The 27995-nt window shown below is 40.2% G+C and overlaps 3 protein-coding genes across 7 annotated transcripts; 2 read left to right on the top strand and 1 right to left on the bottom strand.

The window, feature by feature from the left end:
- Positions 1–1253: 1253 nt before the first annotated feature.
- alg1 (ALG1 chitobiosyldiphosphodolichol beta-mannosyltransferase) lies at positions 1254–6466 on the top strand. Its single transcript, XM_051388649.1, has 13 exons — positions 1254–1564; positions 2218–2295; positions 2436–2539; positions 2753–2901; positions 3027–3116; positions 3531–3644; positions 4091–4212; positions 4393–4431; positions 4545–4604; positions 4724–4834; positions 5161–5275; positions 5825–5900; positions 6022–6466. Exons 1-13 carry the CDS (start codon positions 1282–1284, stop codon positions 6151–6153), a joined length of 1473 nt encoding a protein of 490 aa, XP_051244609.1. The 5' UTR covers positions 1254–1281; the 3' UTR covers positions 6154–6466.
- Positions 6437–9489, bottom strand: eef2kmt (eukaryotic elongation factor 2 lysine methyltransferase). Of its 4 annotated transcripts, none has more exons than XM_051388644.1 (8): positions 9265–9489; positions 8626–8688; positions 8443–8523; positions 7617–7715; positions 7385–7539; positions 7024–7259; positions 6654–6791; positions 6437–6566 (listed from the first exon to the last, which is right to left on the bottom strand). In XM_051388644.1, the coding sequence occupies exons 1-8, from the start codon at positions 9382–9384 to the stop codon at positions 6454–6456; spliced, it is 1005 nt and encodes a 334-aa protein (XP_051244604.1). In that variant the 5' UTR covers positions 9385–9489; the 3' UTR covers positions 6437–6453. The 4 variants fall into 4 exon arrangements, with proteins under 4 accessions (XP_051244604.1, XP_051244603.1, XP_051244606.1 ...); XM_051388643.1 differs by having other exon boundaries at positions 7617–7718; positions 9265–9475; XM_051388646.1 differs by having other exon boundaries at positions 7385–7518; positions 9265–9472.
- A 1112-nt stretch (positions 9490–10601) lies between these two features.
- pigq (phosphatidylinositol glycan anchor biosynthesis, class Q) lies at positions 10602–26381 on the top strand. Of its 2 annotated transcripts, none has more exons than XM_051388547.1 (14): positions 10602–10706; positions 11556–11762; positions 11862–12048; positions 12427–12644; positions 12724–12920; positions 13171–13302; positions 13471–13591; positions 15264–15390; positions 15602–15755; positions 19236–19347; positions 19445–19525; positions 21317–21431; positions 22865–22926; positions 23362–26381. In XM_051388547.1, exons 2-14 carry the CDS (start codon positions 11610–11612, stop codon positions 23512–23514), a joined length of 1812 nt encoding a protein of 603 aa, XP_051244507.1. In that variant the 5' UTR covers positions 10602–10706; positions 11556–11609; the 3' UTR covers positions 23515–26381. The 2 variants fall into 2 exon arrangements, with proteins under 2 accessions (XP_051244507.1, XP_051244506.1); XM_051388546.1 differs by having other exon boundaries at positions 10604–11115.
- The last annotated feature ends 1614 nt before the right edge of the window (positions 26382–27995 follow it).

The following is a 27995-nucleotide window of genomic DNA, read 5'->3' as shown; positions in this document are numbered from 1 at the left end:
CTAGCAGGGAGGAGGAGGAGGAGGAGGGAGGGAGGTGAGGAGGAGGAGGGGGGGAGGAAACAGCCGTGACGTCAGGAAGGATGTCATTACGAAACTTTTCTTTATTTCTTTTAATCACTTTTATGGATTAAAGCTCATTTCTACCAGTAAAATAACAAATGAGATGAAAACTTTACCTTAATAATCAATAAATGTTCATGTTGAGACAAAGTTATGAGATAAAAAGTCAAACTTGAAATGATGACATAATAAGGCATATTTATGAGATGAAATAAGATTAGTGAACTTGTTGTTGCAGGTTTTAATAATAATAATAATAATAATATATTGTTGACTTTTTCCAGTCTGAACTTTTGCAGGTTTTGTGGTTGAAAATAAAAATAACGTGTGTTGACAGTAGAAGTCAAACAGACAACAGGAAGTATTGTGTTATTCTTTATCTGATTAAAGGAAGGATGTCATTATGAAATCAATACTTAAGATGGTGAAACAAAGTATTTTCATTCCTCGGACACATCATCACACCAATGGAAGCTCATCTCCAGCAGTAAAATAAAAGATTATAAATCTCATAAAAACTAATATTTATGAGACAAAACAATAAGATAATTATGATGTTTTAATCTCAGAATATAGTTTTAAATTTAAAATATCCTCCTTACATTATCTATTACCTATTACTATCCTACTGTCTGTTGTATTAGTTATTTTATTGCTGCTTTCTGAAACAAATGAATCCATTAGTGCAACAGAAACTTATTATGAAGTTTATTATTATCATAAAGTCTGTTTACATTACAAAAAACTGTCATTAGACATCAAACTCCAATTATCGTAAAAGAAACATGAACTTGCCTCATGTAACAGCTGCTATATATATATTATATTTAAAGTTTTATTTATTTATTTTTAAATAGAAAATTGTTTGTTTTTGTGTCGTTGTTGTTGTTGTTGTGTTTGCAGTATACAGTATATAACACAAAGAACCATGTAAACATATTGGAGACTTCATCATCAATTTTCTGCAATAACTTGATGAACTCTGGATATAATAAAGGCAGAAATAAATGACCAACAGTAGAATCAATGCGTTTAATTAATTTAAACAACAAAGATGAAATATATTGATTAGTTTGAGGGAAATATCTGTTTTTATTACAGAGTTACGGTGTGATTCCTGTGGTGACCCTGAACGCGTCACAAACTGACGCGGTCCCTTTAAATCTGAAGCCCCTCCCCCTTCCCTCCGTTGAGCCGCGTCATCACAAACCCCAAACAAACATGGCTGCGCGCGGCTCCTGCGCTGCCTCCCTCGCGCTGTTCGCGGTCTTTTCTTTAGTTTTGGCGCCGTTTTACGCCGCGGGTTGTGACGTCACGGTACCGGCGGTGTGTGCGGCCGCTGTCACCGGGCTGCTGACGCTGTGGGTTCGGTACCGGGACGGTGGCACCGACCGGCGGGTGTGTGTGCTCGTGCTCGGGGACCTCGGTCGCAGCCCGCGGATGCAGTATCACGCGCTGTCCCTCAGCAAACACGGATATGACGTCACTGTGGTCGGGTTCCTGGGTGAGACGCAAACACGTGTTATTGTGTTATTAATCAATCAATCAATCAATCGATTAATTAATTACTACAGAGTTAGATCAGCTGGGTAATTTCTATATTTCTGTTTTATAATCTTTATTTTTGTTATTTTTATTTTATTGTATTTATTTTGACCCTTTTTTCTTCCCTTTGCACTTTATTCTCTGTTGGATCAATAAAGGAACAGTTTATCTTGTTTTTAGTTTCTGCCAATGTGACGTCATAATAATGAGGAATAATAAGATTAAAGAAAGTTTCTCGTTATAATAACTTACAGAAACCTTTATTTCCTGTCACAGAAAGAAATTGGCGTCCGTATTAACAACAGTGCTAAAATCTATTAATTAATCTATTACATATTTATTGTGGGATTATTCCTTTATTTTCCTCTGTTGGACCGGAACCAGCTGTTAACCTGTGGAGAATCGAACAGAATAAAGGTTTCATGAATCTGAACTCGGGTTTTAAAGGGTCTGTGGTGATGAAGTCTACCTTTAGTGGTTTTTGATTCACGTTCAGTTTCTTGCTCAAAGGCCCTTCAGCACATTGACAGATCAATACTTCACATTTCCTACAAACTGATCAACAAAAACAATAATATCTCCATAAAAACTGAATTTATTTTCTCCTTTTAGACTGTAAACCTCATCAGGACGTCCTGAGAGAGGAGAAGATCCGGATCGTCCCCATAAAGGAAGTGAGAGGCGTTCAAGGTAACTGGAACTGTTTGTTATCAGGAGTACTGATGCGACACTGCGGGTTTATTTAAGTCATATAAAATAAAGATTAAATGTTAATGTTTGGAGGAGCAGGACGACGTAAACTCCACATGTGTGCTCCGTTGCTCTTTCAGTGGGACCGAAGATCGTCTCGTACGTGACGAAGGTTCTGGTTCAGTGTGTGCAGCTGCTCCTCGTGCTGCTGAAGATGGACTCACAGTCTCACATATTAATGCAGGTTAGACTCAGTTAATGGAAATATTACCCAAATCTCAGAAACTGCGACGTTGTAAAGGTAAAATATGAATAATAACGGAGTTATAATGAAGCAGCGTGGATCTGAAGAGAGGAAACAGAATCTGTGTTTGAATCTTTGTTAAAGCTGCTGTGACTTTCTCTGCTCTGATCGGTCGTTATCAGTCCGATGTTAGTGTTTGTCTTTGTATCCCAGAATCCTCCGGGTCTGCCCGGCATTGCGGTGGCGTGGCTCGTGTGCGCTCTGCGTGGCAGCAGATTCGTCATCGACTGGCACAACTACGGCTACACCATCATGGCGCTGAGCCACGGACGGAGACACCCGGTGGTCCGACTGGCAGAGTGGTGAGTCTCACACATCCTGACATTATGGGCTGAGACTGAAGGGATGTCACTGACTGAGGACGCTGTAGTAAAAGGAGAAGGACTTCTTGAAGAGCTCTGATATCCGTCTGTGTTCCTGCCTCCAGGTATGAACACTTCTTCGGCCCTCTGGCCGCTCACAACCTGTGTGTCACCAACGCCATGAAGGACGACCTGCAGGAGAACTGGGGCATCAAGTACGACTCGTTTTACACTAATGGTGTTACACAACGTTACACACACACTGTTGTTATTGTTGTTGTTATTGTCAGTGTCTGACAGCATTATGGAAAGGATCCCTACAGAGATAGACCTTTAGTTTAACCACAAACAGCCATAATATCACTATCACTCTCCACCAGACTCCAGAGACAGAAACACTCATTTTACCTTCAGATCATCATAACTTCATTAAAGTGGACAGAAACAGAATAAAACTCATTAAAAGCGTCTCTGTTAGTGTTTCCAACAAGTTGTTTGATATCTTCCTTTGGACTCTAGTGAGCTGGAAGTGTTTTTTAAATGTCTGATTTATGCATGAGATTAAAGCCACTGCACCGTTCAGCCTGTTGGTCCTCGTTGATTTAAAGTGACTCGTTTGACGTCCGCAGGGCGACGACTCTGTACGACCGACCGCCCTCCATCTTCAGAGAGACGCCGCTGAAGCTGCAGCACGAACTGTTCAGGAGGCTCGCCGACACGTACCCTCAGTTCCAGAGCGAAGGGTGAGGGTCTCCTGTTTATAACGATGTCCTTTAAAACACTGGTTCCTTAAAGGAGACCTCTCATCTAAAGTGACATATCTTATAGATATTTCATATTCAATGTGTAACAATAACAACAGCTGATAATCTGTAAACAGTGAACACAATAACTGAAGGTTTGTGTAAAACCACTGATTTGGAGGAATTTCTGAGCAGATTGTGTCTGTATTGTGTCATTTCTGTTTTATAACAATCATACAGACAATGTAAACTGTCTAAACATAAACAAAACTACAGTTTAATTTTAAGTTTCCTCACAGAAATGAAGGAGATGCTGAGTTTTAGGTCTACTGTGTCAGAGCTTTATGTAAGAGTTAAAGTCATTAAGACTCATTAAAGGTCCGTTTATTATCAGTCAGCTGTATCACACTGGTTTACACTGTGGGACTGAGCTGTGTGTGCTGCAGGTCTGAGGACGGGGAGGTGAAGGTGGAGAGGACGGCGTTCTCAGTGTGTGACCTCAGCAGTGACTCAGTGACCCTGAGGGCGGAGAGACCGGCGCTGTTGCTCAGCAGCACCAGCTGGACGGGTGAGAGGGAGGGGACATCAACGCCACGTACCGAATCAACCTTTACATTAGCACTGACTCACTGTTATCCCTTTATTATTATTATTATTATTGTTGTTGTTGTGTTTCACTGTTTGTTCCTGAGCTTTTAATGGAGACGTTGTTCACTTTAATCCAACTGATGTGTGTTTGTCTCCACAGAGGATGAAGATTTCTCCGTCCTGCTGACGGCTCTCGAAGGTACGACAGGTTTTAACCTGCTGCTGTAAACATATCTGTCACACACACACACACACACACACACACACACACAGAGAGCAAATCTGATGTTTGTTTGTTTGTTTGTTCAACAGAGTACGAAGGGTTCATTAAAGGAGGAGCTTCCTTACCGTCTTTAGTCTGTGTGATCACAGGTAACGTTACAGACTGGTTGGCAACATGTCTGATCGCTAACAGGCTGCAGGTTTCATTAGTGTGTGTGTGTGTGTGTGTGTGTGTGTGTGTGTGTGTGTGTGTGTGTGTGTGTGTGCAGGTAAGGGTCCTCAGAAGGATCACTACAGGAAGCTCATTGACTCTCTACATTTGGAGCATGTGAAGATCTGCACTCCCTGGCTGGAGGCAGAAGATTATCCAGTTTTATTGGGTGAGATTAATAAACATTATATATTTATTATTGCGTTCACATACACAGGATTTATGATTTAAAACTATAATTAAACAGTTAATTAATTTGATACACTTTATTTATACAGCAATTTTCAAAATAAAGTTACATAAAGTGGTTTATATGGTTGGAACCGAGATCTAAAACATTTATGGAGGAAAAATAAAATCCATCAATAAAAAGAAATAAAAGTTTACTTGGTTTAGTCCGACAGCCAGGGGACGTTTCACACAGAAAGAACCTCTTTAATTCCAGTTTATTATTTATTTAGAACCATTGAAAGAAGACTCTGTTTGTCTCTTCAGGCTCTGCAGATCTCGGGGTTTGTCTCCACAAGTCCTCCAGCGGTCTGGATCTGCCCATGAAGGTGGTGGACATGTTCGGCTGCTGTCTGCCCGTCTGCGCCGTCCACTTCAACTGGTGAGAGTTTTACCAACAGAAACACACAGCGAGCTCCAAGGAATGTATATATCCAGATTTCACAGGTTAAAGTGGTGAATTAACGAGAAATGGAGCCGTTAATGAATCAACTGCCATTAAAGCTCAAAGATTTGTGAGCCTGATGAGTTATCCAGAGGAAATGTACAATATATTGACTTTAAATGAATTTAAAACTGGCAGTTACCTCGCTGTGCAGTGCAGCCCTCTGTCCTCTAACACACAACTCCACAACCTCGCGGGTGCCAGAGCTTCACGGCTCCTTTCTGGATTCAAACTGTTGTAATAAAACTTTATTAATAAGCTCAGTAGCTCAAATCTCAACTTGTTCAGTTCTGTGAAGGAAAGTTTACATTAAAAACCTCTCAGAGACTCTTAAAGCAAAGTGTGTGTGTGTGTGTGTGTGTGTGTGTGTGTGTGTGTGTGTGTGTGTGTGTGTGTGTGTGTGTGAGTGAGAGTGTGAGAGAGAGAGAGAGAGGTGTGAGTGAGTGAGTGAGTGTGAGAATCAAAGCTAACACTCTCTTCCTCCAGTTTACACGAGCTGGTGAAGCACGAGGAGAACGGACTGATCTTCAGAGACTCTCAGGAGCTCGCGGAGCAGCTCAAGGTGAAATATGACATAAAGCTTTAATCAGAGTTCAGTGTTTGAAGATGAGGATCTGGATCCAGTTCAGGTCTCACTGATCAGGTCTCACTGATCGGGTCTTTTATATATTTGTGTGTTTCAGTCTCTCCTGTCAGAGTTTCCCCGCTCAGACGGCAGACTGGGAGAGTTCAGGAGGAACCTCCGCACCAGCAGGGGGCAGCGCTGGGACGACAACTGGGACCAGAACGTCCTGCCTCTGCTCACCGCCCCCTGAGGGACACCAGACTCTTAATGAACAATACCGACAGTTTCACACTACAGTCGACTGACATCAACGTCTGCTTCCGTTATTCTCAGTTCAGGACAGACAGACACTAGAACGGGGCGGAGGTCGGGTTAGTCGGTACATGTTGAGTTTAATGTCTGTAGTCTGAAGGAGGGACGGGGGGGGGACGGGGGACGGGGGGTTGTGGTTAACTTTTCATTCCAGTGTGAGATTTAGTTTTTCTTACTTCCGAGCAGTTGAATGTATAAAAGAGACTTTGTTACGATGCACATTGTGTAAATAAAATCTTTATTGTGCTGCAGTCGTGTGCAGTTGGATCAGTTCTATAACGCCGTCTCTGCTGTACGGAAACACGCAGCCGACGGCGCCTGTGACCACACGATGGCGGATTCCTTCCTTATCTGTCAAAACAAAACAGATTCAGAGTCAGTTCCCAGCAACAGGCAGCATGTGTTCAGCGTGTACAGTCCGGTGGTTGATCCTCTCACCGAGCTGCTGCTTGAAGCCGCCGTACGTCTCCTGGTTTCTTACGGTGGAGCAGACGAAGACCTCCGGAGACGAACACCTCAGGATCCTGGACAGCAGCTTCACCAGACTGCCTGCGACGTCGGGGTCATACACCACATCTGCACGGCGGGGGCAGCGGATTAAATACACTTACTGAAACCACAGCTTCAGTTTCTACACACATGAACATTTATCTGAAACATTTACAGAGTTTATAAAACAGATTTTATTATAAATGAAACTACAGAACAAGATATTCGTGTACGAGCTGGAAGTCTAAAATCATTCGATGGTTCAACCTTCCCCACTGTGAATGTACGACCCCGTTGTGCGTCCTCTCTGAACTCTGACCTGCAGCGATGACGACGTCGGCTCCGATCCGTTCCAGCTGCTCCTCGCTCGCCGCCGTCCAGTCCACCTCCTCCACGCCGACGCTGGGAGGCGTCAGACCGTTCAGCTCCACGTTGCTCCTCAGCGTCTGCAGGACTCTGGGGTGACAGTCGCTGAAGACGAACCGGCGCGGGCTGCAGGAGCGACAGATGGTGATCCCGCTCAACCCCACGCCGCTGCCCAGCTCCAGGACCGTCCTGCAGATCGGAGGACAGGAAGGGACGGGGGACGCATTTCATTGGTATCTTAGAGGCTTTTTCATTGAATAAAATAAAATCTTTGTCTCAGGACCGAAGTTCTTCCTGTGGTAGTTTGAGGATACCTGCCGCTGAAGACCTGCCGGTGGTCCAGAGCCCACTCCGCCAGGTAGAGAGCGGCCTCCCACGTCACCAGGCCGGTGGTCCCCTCTGAGATCAGAGCTACGTTCTCCAACAGGCTGACGGCGTCCCCGCTGGGCTGCAAGACAGAAACCAAGACCTGAACGTCAACGTCAGGAACATTCAACTCGGAGGAATCACACACAAAACACAAATCAATACAGCGACGGTCTGTACCAGTAAGTAGCTCTTGTAGCACTCCGTCGTGTCTTCGGCTCCGACAACCTCGGCCAGCGCGTCGTACAGCTCGTCCAGAGGGTCGCAGTCCGCTGCCTCCTGCTGGAGAGACGACAGGAGCTACGTTACGGCGCGATGACGATCCAACGCTTCGGCCCGCGGCTCAACAAATATCAGAGAAACTGGCGGGAAATGTTTGTTATGTTAAATGTTAACAAAAAATATATATATATGTTTTGGTAAATTGGTGAATAAACATTAAACTATAAATAAAGATAAAAATAGAGACAATATATAGAAATATAAAAATATGTCTGAAAACTTAAATATGACATAATGTGAATATTTTTAAATGTAAAAACACTTCTTTTTACATTTAACAGAAAAAAAGATCCATCAGTTAATCAAGAATATAATTAAGAGATTAATTGATGATGTAACTATTAGTTGTATCGATAAATAACAGAATATTCACTTTAAAATCAACTTAATTTAAACTAAACCAACTATAATAACATTTATCATTTCCTGGAAACCTAAACGAAAAGATCAGGGGGTAATGAAACAGTAAAATATATACAGATATAATATATAATATTATTTATAATGCATATAAAGATAATATATAATATTTATAATATACACTAAGATATAATATATAATATGATTTATTATATTATTTATAATATATAATATTATTTATAATATATATAAAGATATAATATATAATATAATTTATAATATATATAAAGATATAATATATAATATAATGTATAATATATAACTATATAAAGAGTTATGATGAGGTGTTCAGGGACAGACTGACCCGTCTGATGAGCTCAGAGAGGAACAATCTCCTGAATCTGACCGATGGAGGAAACTTCCGGCACAAAGAGTGAAGACACGTCTGTCAGACACAGAAGAGACATTATTGATCACTTTATTGATCATTGTATTAAATTTTGATGATGATAAAGGAGTTAAAAGGTGTGTGTCTGAGCCCACTTACCTGTTTTAAGATGTCTGAAATCAGGTCTGATGATTTGTTGCTTTCAAGGTCTTTTTCTAAAAACTGGAAAGTAGAAATTATGTTTGAAAGTATTAGATTATGAAGTGGATTAAACTGTAGATTTAATCTCAGTATTTGGACTTTAATCTCAATAAAAACTACTAAAATGTGAAATATATTTCTTCCACGGTCACAAAATATCTGTAAATGTGTTTTATTCACATGAATACAGACTGAAGTCTAATGTATAGACTGTACATCATTAAAGCATTTCACACATTGTTTCTGTATGTAACCAATAAAACATCTGAACTGAACTGAAAAACTGTTCAATTCTGATTTTTTCTCAGATTGTAAAACGTGAACTTTGGGTCTCCAGAACCCAGAACCCAGAACCCAAAGGGGGACAGGACCTGAAGAAGATTTAAGGTTATTAGTGTGAATTCAGATCTGCTGGTGGATCATTTGTGTGCCGGATTACTCAGAGGAGTCCGCTGAAGTGTGGAGATAACTTCAGACACTTTCTGACTCTGAGGTCGTTTCTTTTTTAGGGCCGAATCACAAATTGGTGATTATTTGAATGGAGTTTGGTGCAGCGCTCGCTCTGAGTGAATGGAGACCGGATGAGTTTTTACTCACCGTCCAGGGGAAAGAAAGCAGCCGACTCATGGCGAAGAAAGACACCTGAAAGTCCCGTAAAATATCCGTTTTATTTCTTATCTCCCCGTCTGGAGTTCGGCTCTGCTCTGAAGGCTCCATCTTCAACGTGTCTTTGTTTACTTCCTGATTACCCACAATGCATAGCGAGGATTTCTCGCGAAACCTCCTGGGTAGTGTAGTTTTTATTTTATTTAATCTGAATTAGTTTATTGTTTAATTGAATAAAAACAACATACAGACTTTACAAACACATTAACACATAAAATAATGAATATTAAAATATTAATGAGAACAAAATGTATAGAAAGCAGAAGCATACAATATATATAAATAAACAAATTAAACATTATATTATATAGAGAATATAAAATAAACATATCATCTATGATTTATAAGATTTCTGAAAGATTTAAAGTAAAAGTTCCAGCTGAAAACGTTAAATCACCTTTAAATATGTACATTTATAAAACACTAAGTGCTTTAAAAGTATTGAGTGTTTGATGCGAATAAACTTTGAATAATATTCTTGTTATTTTTAGTCCGTCTGAGGTTTTAATCCCGCTCTTTTCTTGCTGTGTCACTGCAGGAGGAGATAAATGTCTTTACAGTTGGGCCAACTCCTCATTCACCATCAACCCTCACAGCAGCAGCACACAGTGGACGTTCACTGGTGAGTAACAGGAACATTATCATCATTATTATCATTATTATCATTATTATCATTATTATCATTATTAATGAATGAATAAAAAGGATTCTGTAAGTCATTATAATGAGAAACTCTGTGACACTAAGTCATTATTTTATTATTAATGTTCTATAGTACGTTAAAAAACAACTACAGCAACACAATACACCAGTAATATAATATATGGTAATACTATTTAAAACAGTATATCAATACAATCTAGATTACTAATGAAATTAAATACTACAGAAAAAAAACTACTAACACAACAAACCTACGAGGACATAATACAGTATTAATTAAATATATAGTATATACTATAGCATGTTACTATACTATTGACTATGTTATATACTATAATATATATATGTATATTATGTTATATAACATATCACTGTATATTAAAGTAAAGTACGCAGTGATACTAGAGTGTATTAATATTGTATTATAATACTATAGTAATACAGTATTAATGTAGTATATTATAGTAATACTAGAGGTAGTAATACTTTACCATATTATAATTTATTAATTAATATATTATTATTACTTTAGTTCATTTTAATAAAGAAAACCTCGACGGTCTATTAGAGGAACTTTTATAAACGTGTTTCTCTCCGGAGCATTTTAAGCGTCGGACTGTCAACAACAAAGATGTCGCCGGTGTCCGCTTCGATAACCGGTGTTGGACGTTAGTGACGGAAGCTGAGAGCTTCTGTCGGCCGTAAAGAAGGTAAATAACATCAGTTTCCCGCGCTCACACTCTGCCTCTGTGTAGTCCGACGGCCCCGCGGCGGGAACCGGCCTCACTTTGAACAGCCGGATCAGTTTTATTCGTTAAAGTTAAAGTATTAAACTCTTTAACGGGACTGTTAACCTACTTCCACTGCGTCACTCATCGACGTCACTGTCACTGACATCGATCCCGCCGCGGGCTTTTTCTGTTGCCACAGCAACGAGCTTCAGTATGTGAAGGGCATCAGATGAGGTCAACCGTCCAGTTCGGATACGTTCACCGAACTCCCTCCACAAACCGGGAGGTTTTACGTTTTTCCCGCCGTCGCTCTGATCAATAAAAACATTTCTTAAAGCAGGAATCCAGTTTATGATCGATAAGGAGCTCCTCTTCAATTCGGCATCAGGTATGAACTGATTTATTGGATGTCAGCAGCACAAATACAACATAACAGAGGAGAGGTAGTCTTCAGCAGCTGAGTAAAATGACAGATTTCAGAGTTTGAACATTGTTGGAAACATTTGGGATAATATAAGAACTCAGCTACACACAGAACATAGCTCTAGAGTTTCTACACTGTTTATTGATTATAGATTATTGATTAAATCAGCTACACACAGAACACAGCTCTAGAGTTTCTACACTGTTTATTGATTATAGATTATTGATTAAATCAGCTACACACAGAACACAGCTCTAGAGTTTCTACACTGTTTAATGCAGATGTATTACATATTATTATTAACTCACTGCTGCTTTGTTGACTGTAACTGAGTCTTTATGAAATCAGTCCATCCCGAGCACCAACTAGAACCAGAACCCGACCTGATTGTTGTTTCCTCTCAGATCACCAGAGCTGCTGGAGGCCGAACCCCCCCCACCCCCACCCGAGCTGCAGTCATGGTGCTGAAGGTCTTCTTCCCGCAGTGCTGTAACCGGGCGGACAGCGGACTGATGGTCGGCCGCTGGATCTCCGGCCACGACTCTGCCGTTGTGCTGGCGGTCATCCACTACCCGTTCATCCCCGGGCAGGTCAAACAGTACATCCAGCAGGTCAGTGCAGCGCCGGGGGAGAGCGGGAAGAACCATCCAAACCAACTTCCTAACTTACAGTGAGATTACGGTAACACTCCTCCATCCTTTCCCCCCCAGATGCAGGCCCAGAGCGGGGTGGAGCTGTCGGTGCTGGGCTCGTGGAGTTTACCCAAAGAGGGCCAGGAGGGCATGGAGAGCTTCCTCAGGGACCTCAGCACCATCTTCCCCCAGGAACGCTGGCTCCAGATCAACCGCGAGATCGGCAAGACGGGCTTCACCTGCCAGATCCTCGACCGGGATCAGAGTAAGACCCTCAGACTGTCGCAGGTTCAGGACAACATCCTGATCACCAGGGTTCAGTTTATAGTCTATGTGAACCCGGAAACGTTGAGTACTCCAAAGTTTTATGTTAGAAATGTTCAGTTTGGGTCCCCAGCATTCAGATGTTAGATGGTATACGTTGGACTATTATTATTATTAGCATTAATAATCATAATGGAATATTTCAGCTACAGTTTGGTGGATCTGGACAATATCGGAGAGGTTGCTGAATCCATTTCGGACTATTTCAAAGTTCAAAATGGGCGTTTTAAACCGAAAGAGGTCGTATCAGGTTGTTGGATGGATTCATTTGGACTTTATGTTCAGGAGTTGTTAATGAATTATTCTCTGTCCCGAGCAGATGGGCGAGCAGTTCAACGGGAGAGTAAGAAGAAGACTGAGAAGGCCGATAAAGCCAATGGAGAGGCTGGAGGCGACAAAGAGGAGGAGGAGGAAGAAGAGGAGGAGAAGGTGATCTTCGTCCACTACGAGCAGAGGAAGGTGATGCAGTCGCAGCTTCACCCTGTCGAAAACGGAGTTTCTGACCCTAAAACTGATCCGCCATCTGAGCTGAGACAGGTACGAGACCGAGGGACCTTCTGAATGACCAACAGGGGGCAGTGCAGTGCTCACACCATCCCATAATCCTCTGCTGCAGGTGTTCCAGACGGTGGCCCGCAGCCAGCCTCTGTTCTTCCTGGACCGATACGACGACGGGCCGCTGAAGTCGACTCACTGGCAGACGGAAGGGCGCGAGGCGAGCATCATCGTGGAGCTGCTCAAACAGGCGTCGGTGCCGCTCTGCCTGCTCATCGGCTGGCTGCTCTCCATATGGACCTGGATCTGTGGCATCCGGTGAGGACGTTAACGGGGAGGAACATGATCAGAAACTCACAATTTAGTGTTTGCTGTTTCCAGGTGTTGGATTTGAACAAACTCCTCCAAGAGAAATCAGTACCCTTTAAAGACGCTCAGCTTGAGTTCTCGTTGGTCCGTGGCGTTTAATCAACAGATCCTATGAAAACACCGATCGACAATGTCTGAATACTTTCTAACTTCCTGTCTGCGGCTCCAGACGCTGTAACTCTTTGTTTTTAATCTTTAGGCTCTTCAGTCTTTACCCGCTGCGCTTCCTGTCCAGTAAGCTGTCCACCTGCGTTCAGCTCAGCTACAGAACCGAACACATGAGGACGCTCAGCTCGATGAAACCGGCCGTCGGACACACGCAGTTTATGAGGTAACTGTTGGTCGAACTCCCCGATGTTCCTGCAGCCGCTCTGGATTGATACTGACGGGTTTATAGTTTGTCTTTAAGGGAATTACACAGCAACCTTTAGATTATTATATATGTGCACGTTTCAGGGGGTTTACCTTCATGTCTGTCTGTCTGCCTGTCTGTCTGTAGGAAAGCCAACATCTTGGTGTCGTTCCTGGTGGACGTGGCTCTGGGCATGTTGCTCATCTGGTGGCTCTACAGAGACAACCACATCACCATGTTGGCCAACACACTGGTGCCTGCAGCTGATGTGAGTGTGTTACATCAGCTGAGATCTGCACAATATATCAGTCAAAAAAACAAAATAACACTCCCCAAAAAATTTCTTTCTGCTGTTTCAACAATCACCAACTCTGATTCGCTCGAAATAAATCCATCATTCACAGAGTTAGATAGAAAAATATTCTCTAAACGAGCTGCAATGGCCGCAACGTAATCTTGGCGCCCTTCAAAATCCATCCACTGACAGTAGTTATTGTTTGTTCCACTAACAGTTGTTGTTGTTTGTCCCACTAACAGTAGTTGTTGTTTGTCCCACTAACAGTAGTTGTTGTTTGTTCCACTAACAGTAGTTGTTGTTTGTTCCACTAACAGTAGTTGTTGTTTGTTCCACTAACAGTAGTCGTTGTTTGTTCCTCTAACAGTAGTTGTTGTTTGTTCCACTAACAGTAGTAGTTGTTGTTTGTTCCTCTAACAGTAGTTGTTGTTTGTTCCACTAACAGTAGTCATTGTTTGTTCCACTAACAGTAGTCATTGTTTGTTCCACTAACAGTAGTTGTTGTTTGTTCCTCTAACAGTAGTTGTTGTTTGTTCCACTAACAGTAGTTGTTGTTTGTTCCACTAACAGTAGTAGTTGTTTGTTCCACTAACAGTAGTAGTTGTTGTTTGTTCCACCAACAGTAGTAGTTGTTTGTTCCACTAACAGTAGTAGTTGTTTGTTCCACTAACAGTAGTCGTTGTTGTTTGTTCCACTAACAGTAGTCGTTGTTTGTTCCACTAACAGTAGTTGTTGTTTGTTCCACTAACAGTAGTAGTTGTTGTTTGTTCCACTAACAGTAGTTGTTGTTTGTTCCACTAACAGTAGTAGTTGTTGTTTGTTCCACTAACAGTAGTTGTTGTTTGTTCCACTAACAGTAGTAGTTGTTTGTTCCACTAACAGTAGTCGTTGTTTGTTCCACTAACAGTTGTTGTTGTTTGTTCCACTAACAGTAGTAGTTGTTGTTTGTTCCACTAACAGTAGTCGTTGTTTGTTCCACTAACAGTTGTTGTTGTTTGTTCCACTAACAGTAGTTTTTGTTTGTTCCACTAACAGTAGTTTTTGTTTGTTCCACTAACAGTAGTTGCTGTTTGTTCCACTAACAGTAGTTGTTGTTGTTGTTGTTGTTTGTTCCACTGACAGACTCAGGTTGTTATTGTCAGTGTCTGACAGCATTATGGAAAGGATCCCTACAGAGATAGACCTTTAGTTTAACCACAAACAGCCATAATATCACTATCACTCTCCACCAGACTCCAGAGACACAAACACTCATTTTACCTTCAGATCATCGTAACTTCATTAAAGTGGACAGAAACAGAATAAAACTCAACATTAATTCACAAATGTAGATGATAAAAACTGCAGTTTCAGTCGCTCTACTCAAAGCCAACAGTTGCTGAACCAGACAAGTAAACGTTGCTCAGGGATGAAAACAGTGAGTGTGACGCCACTTTTTGGTTTCTATTCAAAAGTCAACGTACATTTTAAACTTTTAAACTTTAAAATGTATGCAATGTACAGCAGCTTCTGTAAAAAAACAAGTTACTGCAAGAAAGGTTAGAAATTTAAATCTGAACACAGTAATCAAGGCAAGTACATTTTGACCTTTTGAAGTTTGATAGAAATAATCTGCCGTCCGCTGACGACTGTAATTCTTCCTCAGCATGTGGCCAAAGAGCTGGAGCAGCTGCTGCAGTGGCTGATGGGAGCTCCTGCGGGGCTGAAGATGAACCGGGCCCTGGACCAGGTTCTGGGCCGCTTCTTCCTCTACCACATTCACCTCTGGATCAGTGAGTACAAAAGGAACACACACACACACACCCAGAGCTGTATATTGATTACTGATGTTCTCCGTGTGTCTATCAACCCATTTGTGCCCGCAACTGACATTTACTTTTCTTTTCACACTGTATTTAGTCTTTGGGCACATTGGACTACTGTGTTTTTCTTAAAATGGTTCTTAAAATGACGTTCACCTTGAGGTATGATCTCTCCATCCAGGCTACATCCACCTGATGTCCCCCTTCATCGAGGGGATCCTGTGGTACGGAGGCCTGTCAGCCTGCCTGGGCCTGACCTTTGCCCTGTCGCTGCTCTCCGACATGGTCGCCCTGCTCACCTTCCACATCTACTGTTTCTACGTCTACGGAGCCAGGTGAGGAACCCGGCACAGGTTCAGTTGTTTCCCTCTAACAGCAGACCTCCTGCAGATCTAAAACAAACAAACAGTGAAAGAGTTTGTTCTTCTTGCAGCTGTTTCAGTCTTTAACATCCTCTCTGTGTGCGCTCTGGGTGACGTCACTACTTTACGTTATGTTACGTGCAGAACGTGGCGACGGTGCACGATGTCGCCAAGCCGATTGGCGTGGAGCCGCTATAAAATATAAATATAAATGAGCTCATCTCAAAAACAAAAAGAATAGTTCAAATAACTTCTGGAGAAATATTTTGTTCATATTTCTACATTTAGAAATCGTTTGAATCACTTTTTTTGTCTTCATTTAGTAAAATGTTTGTATTTTTTAAATGTTTGACTCCATTTCAGTACTTTTTTTATTATTATTATTATTATTATGTTTTATTGACGTATGTAACCTTGTAGCTGAGGTTGTACAGATGTTAGGGATGTGAATCATCATATCATCAATCATACTGCAAGAATCACATCACAATAAGCCAAAATACCAGTGTAAGCAGTGACGGACACTTTCTGTTGAGTTCAAAGGGTTAAACTGTTGTTCAAAGTGACCAAATTCAACAGAAACTAAATAAAACTCACTAAAGTCAAACCCTCTGTTTGTCTTTGGACTGTTCCAACAACAATCAGCAACTCTGGTTTGGTTGAAATAAACCTTAAAGTCAGTTAGATGTGGAACGTGTGTGAGATGTTCCTGCTGATTGCCTGCAGGGGGCGTATGTTTCCTACATTTGTCTTCCTCTGTTGCTGTAGTAAAGACACTTTAATCACAGTTCCATATTGACCCGTACATTAGAGTCTCACTTTAACATTTTTCAATGCCACTGCGGGGGTTGAGTGCCCGTTATATTGCCTCCATCTGCACCAGGAGAGCAACAGTGCAAAATGCAACATGACCATCCTTTTTGTTTTTCATTATTTTTCCTGTGTGCTGTTAGACTAAAGGTTCAGGAGAGCTTTAAAAACATAAGGAAATGAACCAAAGAATAAACAGCAGAAGAAGCACAGCCACTACGTCCAAATGCTGCGTGAAGCAAACATTAAGAGAGCGACATTGTTATTATCCCTTCAATTATAACTGGTCCAACGACACATAACTCACCCGAATCTGACTTGCAGAACAGGATGTTTTGTTTTTTACGTCACTATTGCATAACTGGGTCAGAACGCTTGTATAAAATAATTTAGTGCTCCAAGTTGTTTCCTTCAGTCTGCTGCAGTTGGTACACACTCCAACCAGTACAGTCACTGCTAATGGTAGAATATAAGAGTATGAACACGTCCTGCTTCCTATTGGACCTAATGAAAATGTTACAAGGTCACTGGATCCTTCAGAAGCTTGTTCATATTTTCATGTTTGTTTTTTTCCTCAGATTTTTCTTCTAGCGCCACCATGAGGTAGAAATCTGTGTCTTTAAAGCTCCAGTGTGTAACATTACTGTAATATAATGTTCATAGGTATGTTTTCATTAGTGTATAATCAGCTTAGATTGAGACATTTTTATCTACAGAGGGGGCAGGTCCCTTTTCTAGTGGCAGGGTCCGCCATGTTTCTACAGGACAAACCAAACACTGACTCCAGATAGGAACCTTTTCCGAGTTTCATGACTACTGTAGTTTCTCATACATGCTTGAAAGGCGAGTGGTGTAGTTTTTACACACCAGAGGGTATGTAGTGTGTATGTATTGAGCAAAGATGGATGGTTTAATATTCTATAGCTCTGATCTAAACAGATCTAACTGACATTATTATTATTAACGCAACAAAAACAAACAACAGTTCTGAATCTTTAAATTTATTTTTTCAGTTCAGTCAAAACTTAATAAACATCAAACAAACATCATACAACACAAACACTTTAAAATAAATCATGATTAATACCAACCACTAATTTATCTGCTGTAATTTATAATATATATTTCCCTTTTATTGTCTGCAGCAGGCCCATAAGCGCCGACCACCATTGTGGTTTTGACTTGACATCTCAAAATGATGACTCAGTATCACACAAGTCATTATTTTGAGATGCTATGACAATATTTTATTAAGGTTTCTCATTCGAATGACTTAGTCTTTTTTCTCTCATCACATTGGTGGAAAAGGGCTTCCATAGCAGACAAACATGATACAAACATGATAAATGATAAAGGTTTAAAGTTCTCTAAAAATTAGGACTCACAAAGAGAGAGCAACAAAAAGAAATGCTAAAACCTGCCGTGTTACTACAACTTATAGCTGCTATTTACCACCTCGTTCTACATCTGTAATCCTGCTGACAGACAAATTAAAAACTGTCCTTGGTGGAGGTAATGAGAAATGTTGGGCTCTAAATATAGTTTCAGCTAAGTCACTGGTTCCTTTTGTCGTATTGTCTGTTGATCTTCTTTGACAACATGTTGGGGCATGTCCTCACATCTAACATGTCATTAAAGCCTGAGTCTGGTGATATTTTAATTCTCTCACCTCCTTCTGACGTCCATTCAGATTGATTTAAACCAGGAGGACTAATGGCTGTAGAGGCCGATGCGTGGTGTGATGGAAGGCACTGAACACTGTGATAATAGTCTTGGATGCTGGAGGAGAGAGAGGTTTGACTAAATTATGCATTTGCTCTAAAGATAGCTTGGCTCCCTCGCCCCTGGTGCATAATAAAATATTACCCACTTTTCCTTGTTATATATTTATGCTCCAGCAGCTCTTGGAATATGTGTTTAAATTCAGTTTGGGAACCTTTTGTCGAAGTAAGTTATTAAATCTGTATGCCCGGACCTAAAAATACCTCCCCTGCTGCGTTCACAGTCCACTTTCTGCTCCGGAGAGGATGAATCAAACCTTTCCTCGTATTCAGAATTAGCTTCAGGAAGCTTCTCTGTCTTTAAGATCTTTCGGAGGGATAATGTGGGACATTTTAGAGGGTATTAATGAACCCCCTCTCAGTCTTCTTTAAAATGAAACATATATAGGATTACAGTAGAATCCGGGGGTAGTTCTGTTTCCATTTTCTGTCCGAGAAGAAGACCAGGTGAGATACATATTCTCTCCCAATCAATTGCCTGTCAATAATCTGCACATCACACTGCAGTAACATATAAACGAGTAATTTCTGTTGCCTCTTTTTATACACTATGTATGAAGTGAGAGCACTTCCACCATTAAAACTCTGTTGGATCTGAACCTTTGGGTGTGTTGGCAGAGGATGATTCCCCATATGAACGTGTGGCGGTACGTGGTTATAAAGAAAGAAAGAAAGAAAGAAAGAAAGAAGAGAGCTAGGTTAGTTGTATGTATGTTTCAGATCTTCACATTAGATCAATTTTCAACTTCCCCAACCCAGTTCTGTCACTCTCCCTCTCCTCCCCGACTCTCTCCCCGGTTTCCTCCGTCTGTTTGCACCCACTGAGTTATTATTGAACTGGTACTGTCTGTGTGTCTGTCAGGCTGTACTGTCTGAAGATCTACGGCCTCTCGTCTCTCTGGAGGCTGTTCAGAGGGAAGAAGTGGAACGTGCTGCGGCAGAGGGTGGACTCCTGCTCATATGACGTGGACCAGGTCACACACACACACACACATATATACATATATCATAGTCATCATCATCGTCGCAGAGATACAAATGTTCACTGTGAATGTGTTTGTGGGGCTCCAGCTCTTCATAGGAACGCTGCTGTTCACCATCCTGCTGTTCCTGCTGCCCACCACGGCTCTCTACTACCTGGTCTTCACCCTGGTAAGACGAGTCACACGTCAAGAGCTCTGCAACCCTGGTTCCAGACCTCGAAATACTGAAGTCATGAGTCAAAGCACCCTTTGATAATAACCCCTTTTCATAGACAACTGACAGAAATTCTCAAAAACATATTTATTGCCTTGGTTTAATTCAAGTTCTTCCAGAGAGATCAGGGGACACATCAACTCTGTCTCTATTTTCCTGATAATAAGCACCAGATGTTCTTCCCATTAAAGTTCCTTTGAAATTATCAGGAAATGACAGAGCAGTGAATGCTGTTTCAAAGCTTTCTTCACACTGACCAGGAACACTGGTAAATTATTTATTTATTTATATATATATTAAGTAGTGGCCTATAATTAGTCTTAAAATACTGGAATCAGCCTTGAAAATGCCTTTTGTTCCAAACTTTTCAACTACCTTTAACCGTTCCAAATTTCCAATAAAATTTCTCTTGGTTTCCACATTTATATCCCACACTGATGTTCTGCACCAGTGGTAAACAATCCAGACTCATAACTTCATATTTCTTGTGGCTGATTTCTAAATAGCAAATCTACTGTAATGTGTCTGAAAATGAGCTTTGAAGGTTTCATCAGCTGATGTGATCATCAGCTGATGAAAGATCCAACATCACCCCTGCTGACTCGTGTTCAAACGGGTCTGGTGTTGAACGCGTTGGCAGCTGTTTGGAAAAACAACCAGGTCTTAAGTCTTAAGAATGAGGGTTATCTCCTTGTGACAGAACTGGAAAAATAGAGCGAATAGAGGAAAATGGCCACAAAAATGACAATTGTGGTTCGATTATTGTAAGTCGACTCTTAAATCGACATTTTTCTGTCATCAAAATGACAAACATTAAGTTAAGTGTTCCCCCAAATGCTACCGCAGCTTCTGTGTCGACTGAGAATGACGGTGGTAGATGGTAAAATGAGAAACAGATGCTGTTGGGGTGGGTTGACTATCATGGAATATCCTATCGTGATATTTTGCTTTGTGATATTGTATTCATTGAATTCATATTATATTGTATATTTGTGTCTCACAAGCACTGTATTTAACCTCCAACTACGAGACAGCAGTGTTGTAAACTGAGGGCTGTGATGTTGGACGTCACAGGGATTGTTGATCAATACAAATGCAGATCTTACAGTTCTGGTCTTTATTTTACTCAGATTCTACGCAGACGATGGTGTGTTTTTAATACTATGAAAGTTTTCTTAAAATTATCTTTAAATTAAAAAATAAATTGGAATATGTATAGATAGGTATGTAATACACAGCCCTACTTACAAATTGAACCACCTGTAAACTCTGCACTGGGTGTGTTTTGATAGTTATAAATAGAATCTGGGTGGAGTATCTCTGTCAATAGATCATGAAATGTCACTTGTAATGCAAACTAGGAACACATCCAATAGGAGATGATTGGTTTGAAAACCTTTTTTTTTTTTGGTCCATTTCCTAATTAACAAAATTCAAGAGTAGCTGAACTTTCATTTTATGTTGCCTCTGGCAGACACTGTGGACAGAAGCAGTAGTGTTTCTACCCCCTTGTTTCATTGATTTCAAGGGGAATCCGACCTGGTGGCCGACATTAAGAATAACTTTATAGAAATGGCTAATCTTCTCTCTGATGGTCTGTTTATGTAGGTAATATATAGACATTAGTATTAACCTGAGAATGTTTCATAACCAGTTAAAACCTCCTTGTAGTAGGTTGAATATTTATTCATTATTTGCAGTATGATGTGTTTGTTTTTAACACTCGTGTGTCCCTGTGTTGTGCAGTTGCGGCTGGTGGTGGTGCTGTTCCAGGGCGTCCTCCACCTCAGTGTGGACTTCATTAACTCCTTCCCTCTGTTCGCGATGGGCCTCCGCGTCTGTCGCTCCTACAGACTTGCAGGTACGCCGCCATTATCGTCTGTGTGAGACTAAAACTTTGGCAAGATGAAAGTTGAGTTCTAACGGTTGATTAACCTGCTGATTACTAACAACTGTGTTTAGTATGTTAATGAAAAGCCCCAAAGAAAGTTTTCTGTTAGAGGTGGAGACAGAATCTGTTGTGGAAACTGTTGAGACAAAATCAACATTTCTGATTCACATATTTATCAGAACCTAACATTTACGTGTTAAATATCAGTTTTACACTGGATCAAAGCACATATTATTGAAGTTGTTTTGAATCCAATGCTATTTGATATAACTCCTTATAGTCCTGTATCAGGCTGTATTTAGTCGTTAGTCACTAAGAGTTACTCATATAGTCCCACAGGGATACATTATAGAATCTCTTAGGTCTGCACAATGGCAATAGTGGAGCAGTAAAAAGACAGATTGTCATTTTTCTTTGCAGAGTAGGATGAGCGTCCAAAGCTAGAAAAGATGAATTGTCTAACTTGCAATAGAAACATTTATTCTCAGCATTTTGGTACCAGACCTTCATCAGGACAATGGTTTGCCATTGACATTGGTTCCCCACGCGCAGCAGGAAGACATTAATGACGTCAGTTTACAATGTGACGGCCTCCAAAACACATACATGGAGCTGGAAGAGTAGACTATAGTACCATCAGTGTACATAAAGTGGACACAGGCACTGTAAATAAATAAAAAACAGATTTTAATCAACAAACAATATATCTAAATCTCTGTATGTTAAACTACAATAATCATATTTCTCTCCATCAGATCAACATTCAGTACACCGAACAACAGATCACACAGGCTCCCAAAGCAACAACAATGCTTTCATGATGCATCATAATAACAGAAAAACAACAGTGAACAGAAAAGCTCCTGCAGCATTAATGCATGCATATACAAACAGTGACATTTCTAAATGGACCTGAGAGTCTGTGTTCACGTCCATGTGTATCCTGTCTCGAGCAAAGTAGTGAAAAATCCATGTAAGTAGTTGAGTGTAAGAGGAAGGTAATTCATCATTCAGTCCCAGTGGCGTCTGTAGGTGGTGGAGTGACCGGTTCAATGCCACAGAGAATTGAATCTATATTATAACAGCCCAGAACATGTGTATCAAGAGAAACAGATCTGAAAACTTTAACTGGATTTATGCTTTGCTCACTTCAGGTGCTGTAAATACAATAAATGTATTATATTAAAATATAAAAGTATAGACTGCTCAAATTTTACACAGACTTGGCTGCTTCAATTTAGTTTATTCGGGTGGAAAACTGAATGTGTGAGTTCATATTAAATCAGTGATTGTACAGACCGATGGTCGACAACATGATGAGACTTGTACTCTTTATTGAGAGTGTGTGTGTGTGTGTGTGTGTGTGTGTGTGTGTGTGTGTGTGTGTGTGTGTACTTTTCCAGAGGGTGTGAAGTTCAGGGTCCTGTGTGAGGAGCCCGGGACGGCCCTACACCTGCTGATGGAGGTGAGTTGGTCCAGTTCCCTCCAGCTGAGAACAACTTCCAAACATGGAGTCCTTCCACTTTATGTATAATTTATGTAACTTATTAACTAACAAAATTATACAGAGGCTACTCTCAGCATTGTACATAAAAACTGATGTTGATTTTCTAACAGATTAAATGTTTGAATACATTTTATTTTATTTGAAATGTTCCCTCACTGTGATGTTTTATCTTATCTCAGTTTAACACCTGGACGGACGATGCTTTTATTCTGAAGGATTTGGTCCAAAAGTCTTATTAATGTTCTTGTTGTTGTTTATTATTCTGTTTTGCATCCGTGTCTGTTTTGAGAACCTGTATAATAGAGAACTCTGTTGTAGTTCTGGTTGTTTTACTGAAGTCTTTTTCAGTATTTGTTCTTCCCATCAGGCTCTTGTTGTTGTTTACTTCCTCAGATTAACCCCCTGAAGTGCAGCACAGTGGTCCAGACCTACCGCACCCCGACCTACAGCTGTTACCCCAAAGACTCGTGGGCTGCCCTGGTCAAGAAGCTGTTTGTTGGGGAGTTGATTTACCCCTGGAGGCACAAAACCACCAAGACTGACTGAGAGACACCAGCCAGAAATATGGGGAGAGAGAGAGAGGGAGACGGAGAGAGAAAAGGAGAGATGAGGGAACAGAGGAAAGGGAAGTGTCTGAATAAATAATGAGATGGAAACAGACAGATGGGGGTGGGGGAGATGGGGAAAGGGGGGTGAATTCGGTACGAGGACCTTTTTAGAGTTATGCTGCTTTCATGTTAGACGAATGAAGAACGTCACGGAGAGCGAGACTGAAGGTGCCACACTTTATCTGATCGGTTGCTTTCTGATCAGAGTTTTAGAGCACAAACGAACATAAAGACCAGCCAGTAGTCCCGTCCTGCTGTTGTAAGAGCTGTGATCATAAGAGGACATTCAGTTCAGTGTTTTCTTGTGATGTTGAGGTCAGAAATTAAATGAAATATGAGAACTCAGACCTCCTCACTGAGGCTGGAAGGTGAGCATTGATTTATAGTGTTTCTCATAAGGAAACTACACTAAAGGACCAAAACTATTCTTTCTGTGACCTTGTTTTTCTGTTACATGTTGGTGAAACCTTCTGTTTGTATGACCAGCAAACACACACAGAGTTAGTTCATGTACTGGAGTTCACACACTGGACATTTGAGCTCTCGGCTCATTGTGATCAGCTATAAAACACTTGTATTTATGTTCCACTGACTTATGGCACACAGCTTCCCACTGTCATATACCGATTCTTATTGACATATCCCACTCCTAATTCACCAGCAGACACCACTTTTTCCTAGTGATATGATGAGTCAGGGCTGTTTCCAGACTTCTGTGCACAGGAGAGGCACTATTCCACAGGAAACAAACTGCATTGGAGTAGCATAAAGTGTCTGCAATGGGGGGACTCTTGGGGAGCCATTTTTATTCAGATATCTTGAGGTCAGAGGTCAATGGATCCCTTTTAAAAATAGGCATGGCAGACAGCTTCAAGATATGCTAGCATGCTGTGTGTCATACGCTACCAGTATCTTCACTCTAGCTTTAAAACGGAGCCCGCTGCAGCCTCCCTTCAGACAGTGTGGTTTGGTAGAGGTAACATAAAAACGAAGTCACACACAGAGTATGTCAGTAAGAATCGGTATATGTCGCACAGCCAGCTTCCCTCCTCAGAGCCCGGGGGGTGGGTACATGTTTGAAACCCCCTGCCTCACTAACAGTTACTTACAAAAGGAAATAAAAAGACAAGAGAATAGACTAAAAGAAAATATAATTGCCCAGGCAATTTCTTTCCTTTTGTAATTCTCCACGTACAGAGAGTCCTCGCTGCAGCGGTCGAGGGTTCGACTCCAACTTGTGCGCTGTCTCTAATATTTCTGAACCTGGGTCATCACTTCTACTTGTTGCTTATAGAAGACTCCCCCTTTGGTTTCTCCTCCACATTTACAGCCACAGTCACACACAGGAGTCCTACACATTGGATTGAACTTACTCTCATTAATGTCATGCTAATCCTGTCGTGTCTCACTTTTCATGTCTTATCTCGCAAAGTTTAAAAAATGGTAGTGGTATATGCAGGGATGGGGAGAGAAGGTCTGATGCATTAAATGTTTTTTTTTTTTTTTCAATAAATTGATGGCCAGATTCATTTATAGCCTATTTAATAATTATTAACAAACTTTAGTGGCTGAAACTGGTCAAATAAAAGGCAAAACCTCTTTTCTGCCATAAATACCAGATTTAAAGGGTGCTGCAGCCCTACGCCCACTGGTTATATGACAGTGGAAATACCTCTTATAAGTGCCATAAACCAATAGAACCACAGCAGCATCTCAATCCAGACTGTAACGCCACCTCCAGGATGAAATGACAGCTTCTTTACACAAGATATCCCATAATCAAAAAAGTATATGTCATAAAAAATAGAGCATCTAATTATTAGAATCGCTATGTCACCACTAGTACAGTAATATTGAACATCAGAGCTTGTAGAGGGATTTTGGAAGTCGTGTTAAAGCGAGACGATAAAGCAGCCGCTGTGAGCACAGCTGATAATTATGGGATGATGCTAAATGCTAAAACATAGCGTTACAGTAGCACAAGAAAGAACGTGTCATCAAATCAGCGGAGTGACTCAGTGTTTGGCGTTGACATTGCAGACAACCACATCTCATATTTCAAGTTGCGTTTGAGGTTATTTTTAGTTGTTATTATTAATTATTGATAGTTTTTTTGCAACGCTGTCTTTCCCATTTTTGTCGTGATAAATGGGGGCTCGTCCGGGGGGAAAAGGACCCTTAACTCACTCCATAGCTTCTTTTTAAACCCTGGATCCACTAACAAAGGGTCAGAATTCCACTTATAAATCAGGTATTTATGTATTATTAACTGTACTGACCATGTAGATAGTTGTAATGTCTTAGATTTTATATTATTAAAGTATTAAAGAAATTATACTAACTGGAAAAAATGATTTTTTAAAAATAATTTCTCTTTAATATAAAGGTTTTTTTCATTGTTAAGAGCAAAATTAAATGAATTAATCAATTAAATTGTTGTTTTAGGTTAATTTGTTGCCATAGTTACTCCATACACTGGAACTATTGGACTGCAGTTAAGAAGGGTCAGTTTGTCGGCATTAGTCTTCATTTATGTGCCAATTAATGTCATTTTTAATTAAATGTCCTTAAATTCTTAATAACAATCAGCCTGAACTAGCTCTCATTAAAAGAAAGAATCCAACGGTGAGATGATTTCAGACTGTTTCTTTAATGTGAATGATTTGTTTTATTTTGCAACCTGATCATTAAACTGCTAAATGTTTATTCTTATTTTGTCGTTTAACCTTTTATTGTGTCATTCCATGTTGAGCTGTTCTGAACCTTCCTTTGTCATTTAATAAAAATTCCTACATATTTAACACACTGATGTTCTGATGTCAATCTGTTCATAAACGGCTGATGAGAGAATAGAAATATTGCAGCCGTTCGTGATTTAATCTAATCTATAATGTCAATAAGAGACAAAACCCGGAGCTGCTCCATTAATAATTAATTCCAGACAAAATGTATGTGCTTGGATTTAATGGGATTTATTTTAACTATAAACTCCGATCACAATCCTTTCCAGGTTCTGCTGTAGCACGTTCCCGTAATCCTGTGATTGGTATTCATGTTATTATAAATCTATGGATCAGAGGAAGGGCACTTTACTGGTTCTCAGTTGAAAACACTGAATTATAATATTAAAGTTTACATTTTCTTTATGATAGAAACCACACTTCCAAAGAATTATGATTTATAATGCTTTTAATTATTTAGCAGGATTTACACAGACTGTTTGAATGTTTAATGCTTGTGGGTTTAAGTCTCTGCTTGCTTATTGTATGTTCAACTGTGGTACAAAAAGCTTTAATGTTCTTGTTCTCGTAACAGCCTAGAAAGCAATTAATGGAAAACACTCCCCTTTAATAACCAGATTGATGCTTTTCAGAATAAAAGCACTTGGCTAATAACAGAAAAATACTTAATTTGCACAATTTGTTCACAAAATGTTTTAATTTTACTCAACAGAGAGTACATCATGTAATTTAAACGTGCTTTTATTACCTTTAATTAGAATAAAAGGTCAATCTTTTAATTTCAGCCAAATAATGTTTTGGGAAACTGCTGTTGAATAACTGAAGGATATTAACATTTTATGGGTAATAGGGTTGCAAATTGATTCACTGTAAAACTGTAAACATTTTTGATTTCAATGATTTGAGTAAAGGTAACAAAGTTTTTATTGTTGAGGTAACTTAATTGAACTTAAAACTAGTTACTAAAACGGAAATCTGAAGCTTTATGACACAGCGACGCTAACATTTCTATTAATTATATAAAGTCAACTTGAAGAAAATGAGTCAGTGGAACAAACTGGAATTATATCACCAATAATTAAAATACTAATAATGAATTTAAGTTCACTAAAACAACAAGTTATTACTTCAAGTCAGACTTTTTAGGGATTGAGTGACTCCACATTAATTTACTTACTTTTATTAAGATATGCTGTTAGGTTTTACAGCGTATTAAGGATCAATTTATCGATTAATTGTAATTAAAAATACATAAACATTTTCCAGTGCCAAACAATACCACATGTGTTGTATCAGATTACATAAAAATAATCTCTACTAACATATATGGATCAATCAGTGTTTATTTTGGAGCGTGCACACAGTAGTGAGCTCTGACGGGATTAAAGGATGTTGTACCAATAATGATATTAATCATATATACTCTAAACCTGTTACTGGATGTGTTTTACTCATCGTATTTATCTTTAATGAGATCATCCGAGCTGCTGCTGCCAATACGAGACTGTGTGTGTGTGTGTGTGTGTGTGTGTGTGTGTGTGTGTGTGTGTGTGTGTGTGTGTGTGTGTGTGTGTGTAGGTGTTTAGGAGATTGTTCTGGCAAATCTAAAGAGAAGTGAGTCACGATGTTACATAAACAGATTTGACACAGATAGCATCAAACACAAACACTCAGCCTA

Source organism: Dicentrarchus labrax, unplaced genomic scaffold (genome assembly GCF_905237075.1).
Source record: "Dicentrarchus labrax unplaced genomic scaffold, dlabrax2021, whole genome shotgun sequence".
Taxonomy (NCBI): Eukaryota; Metazoa; Chordata; class Actinopteri; family Moronidae; genus Dicentrarchus; species Dicentrarchus labrax.
This window is presented reverse-complemented; position numbering and strand designations above follow the sequence as displayed.

Bases quoted from the DNA above. Each gene is read 5' to 3' on its own strand.
- alg1 (XM_051388649.1), top strand. From the start codon at position 1,282: ATGGCTGCGCGCGGCTCCTGCGCTGCCTCCCTCGCGCTGTTCGCGGTC. The intron at 2,296-2,435 runs GTAACTGGAACT...TTGCTCTTTCAG, and splicing joins GGAAGTGAGAGGCGTTCAAG to TGGGACCGAAGATCGTCTCG. The intron at 3,645-4,090 runs GTGAGGGTCTCC...TGTGTGCTGCAG, and splicing joins CCTCAGTTCCAGAGCGAAGG to GTCTGAGGACGGGGAGGTGA.
- eef2kmt (XM_051388643.1), bottom strand. From the start codon at position 9,384: ATGGAGCCTTCAGAGCAGAGCCGAACTCCAGACGGGGAGATAAGAAAT. The intron at 6,792-7,023 runs GTCAGAGTTCAG...CCCGCCGTGCAG, and splicing joins CGACGTCGTCATCGCTGCAG to ATGTGGTGTATGACCCCGAC. The intron at 6,567-6,653 runs GTGAGAGGATCA...TTGTTTTGACAG, and splicing joins CGGCTTCAAGCAGCAGCTCG to ATAAGGAAGGAATCCGCCAT.
- pigq (XM_051388547.1), top strand. From the start codon at position 11,610: ATGGTGCTGAAGGTCTTCTTCCCGCAGTGCTGTAACCGGGCGGACAGC. The intron at 13,303-13,470 runs GTAACTGTTGGT...GTCTGTCTGTAG, and splicing joins GGACACACGCAGTTTATGAG to GAAAGCCAACATCTTGGTGT. The intron at 19,348-19,444 runs GTCACACACACA...GTGGGGCTCCAG, and splicing joins GCTCATATGACGTGGACCAG to CTCTTCATAGGAACGCTGCT.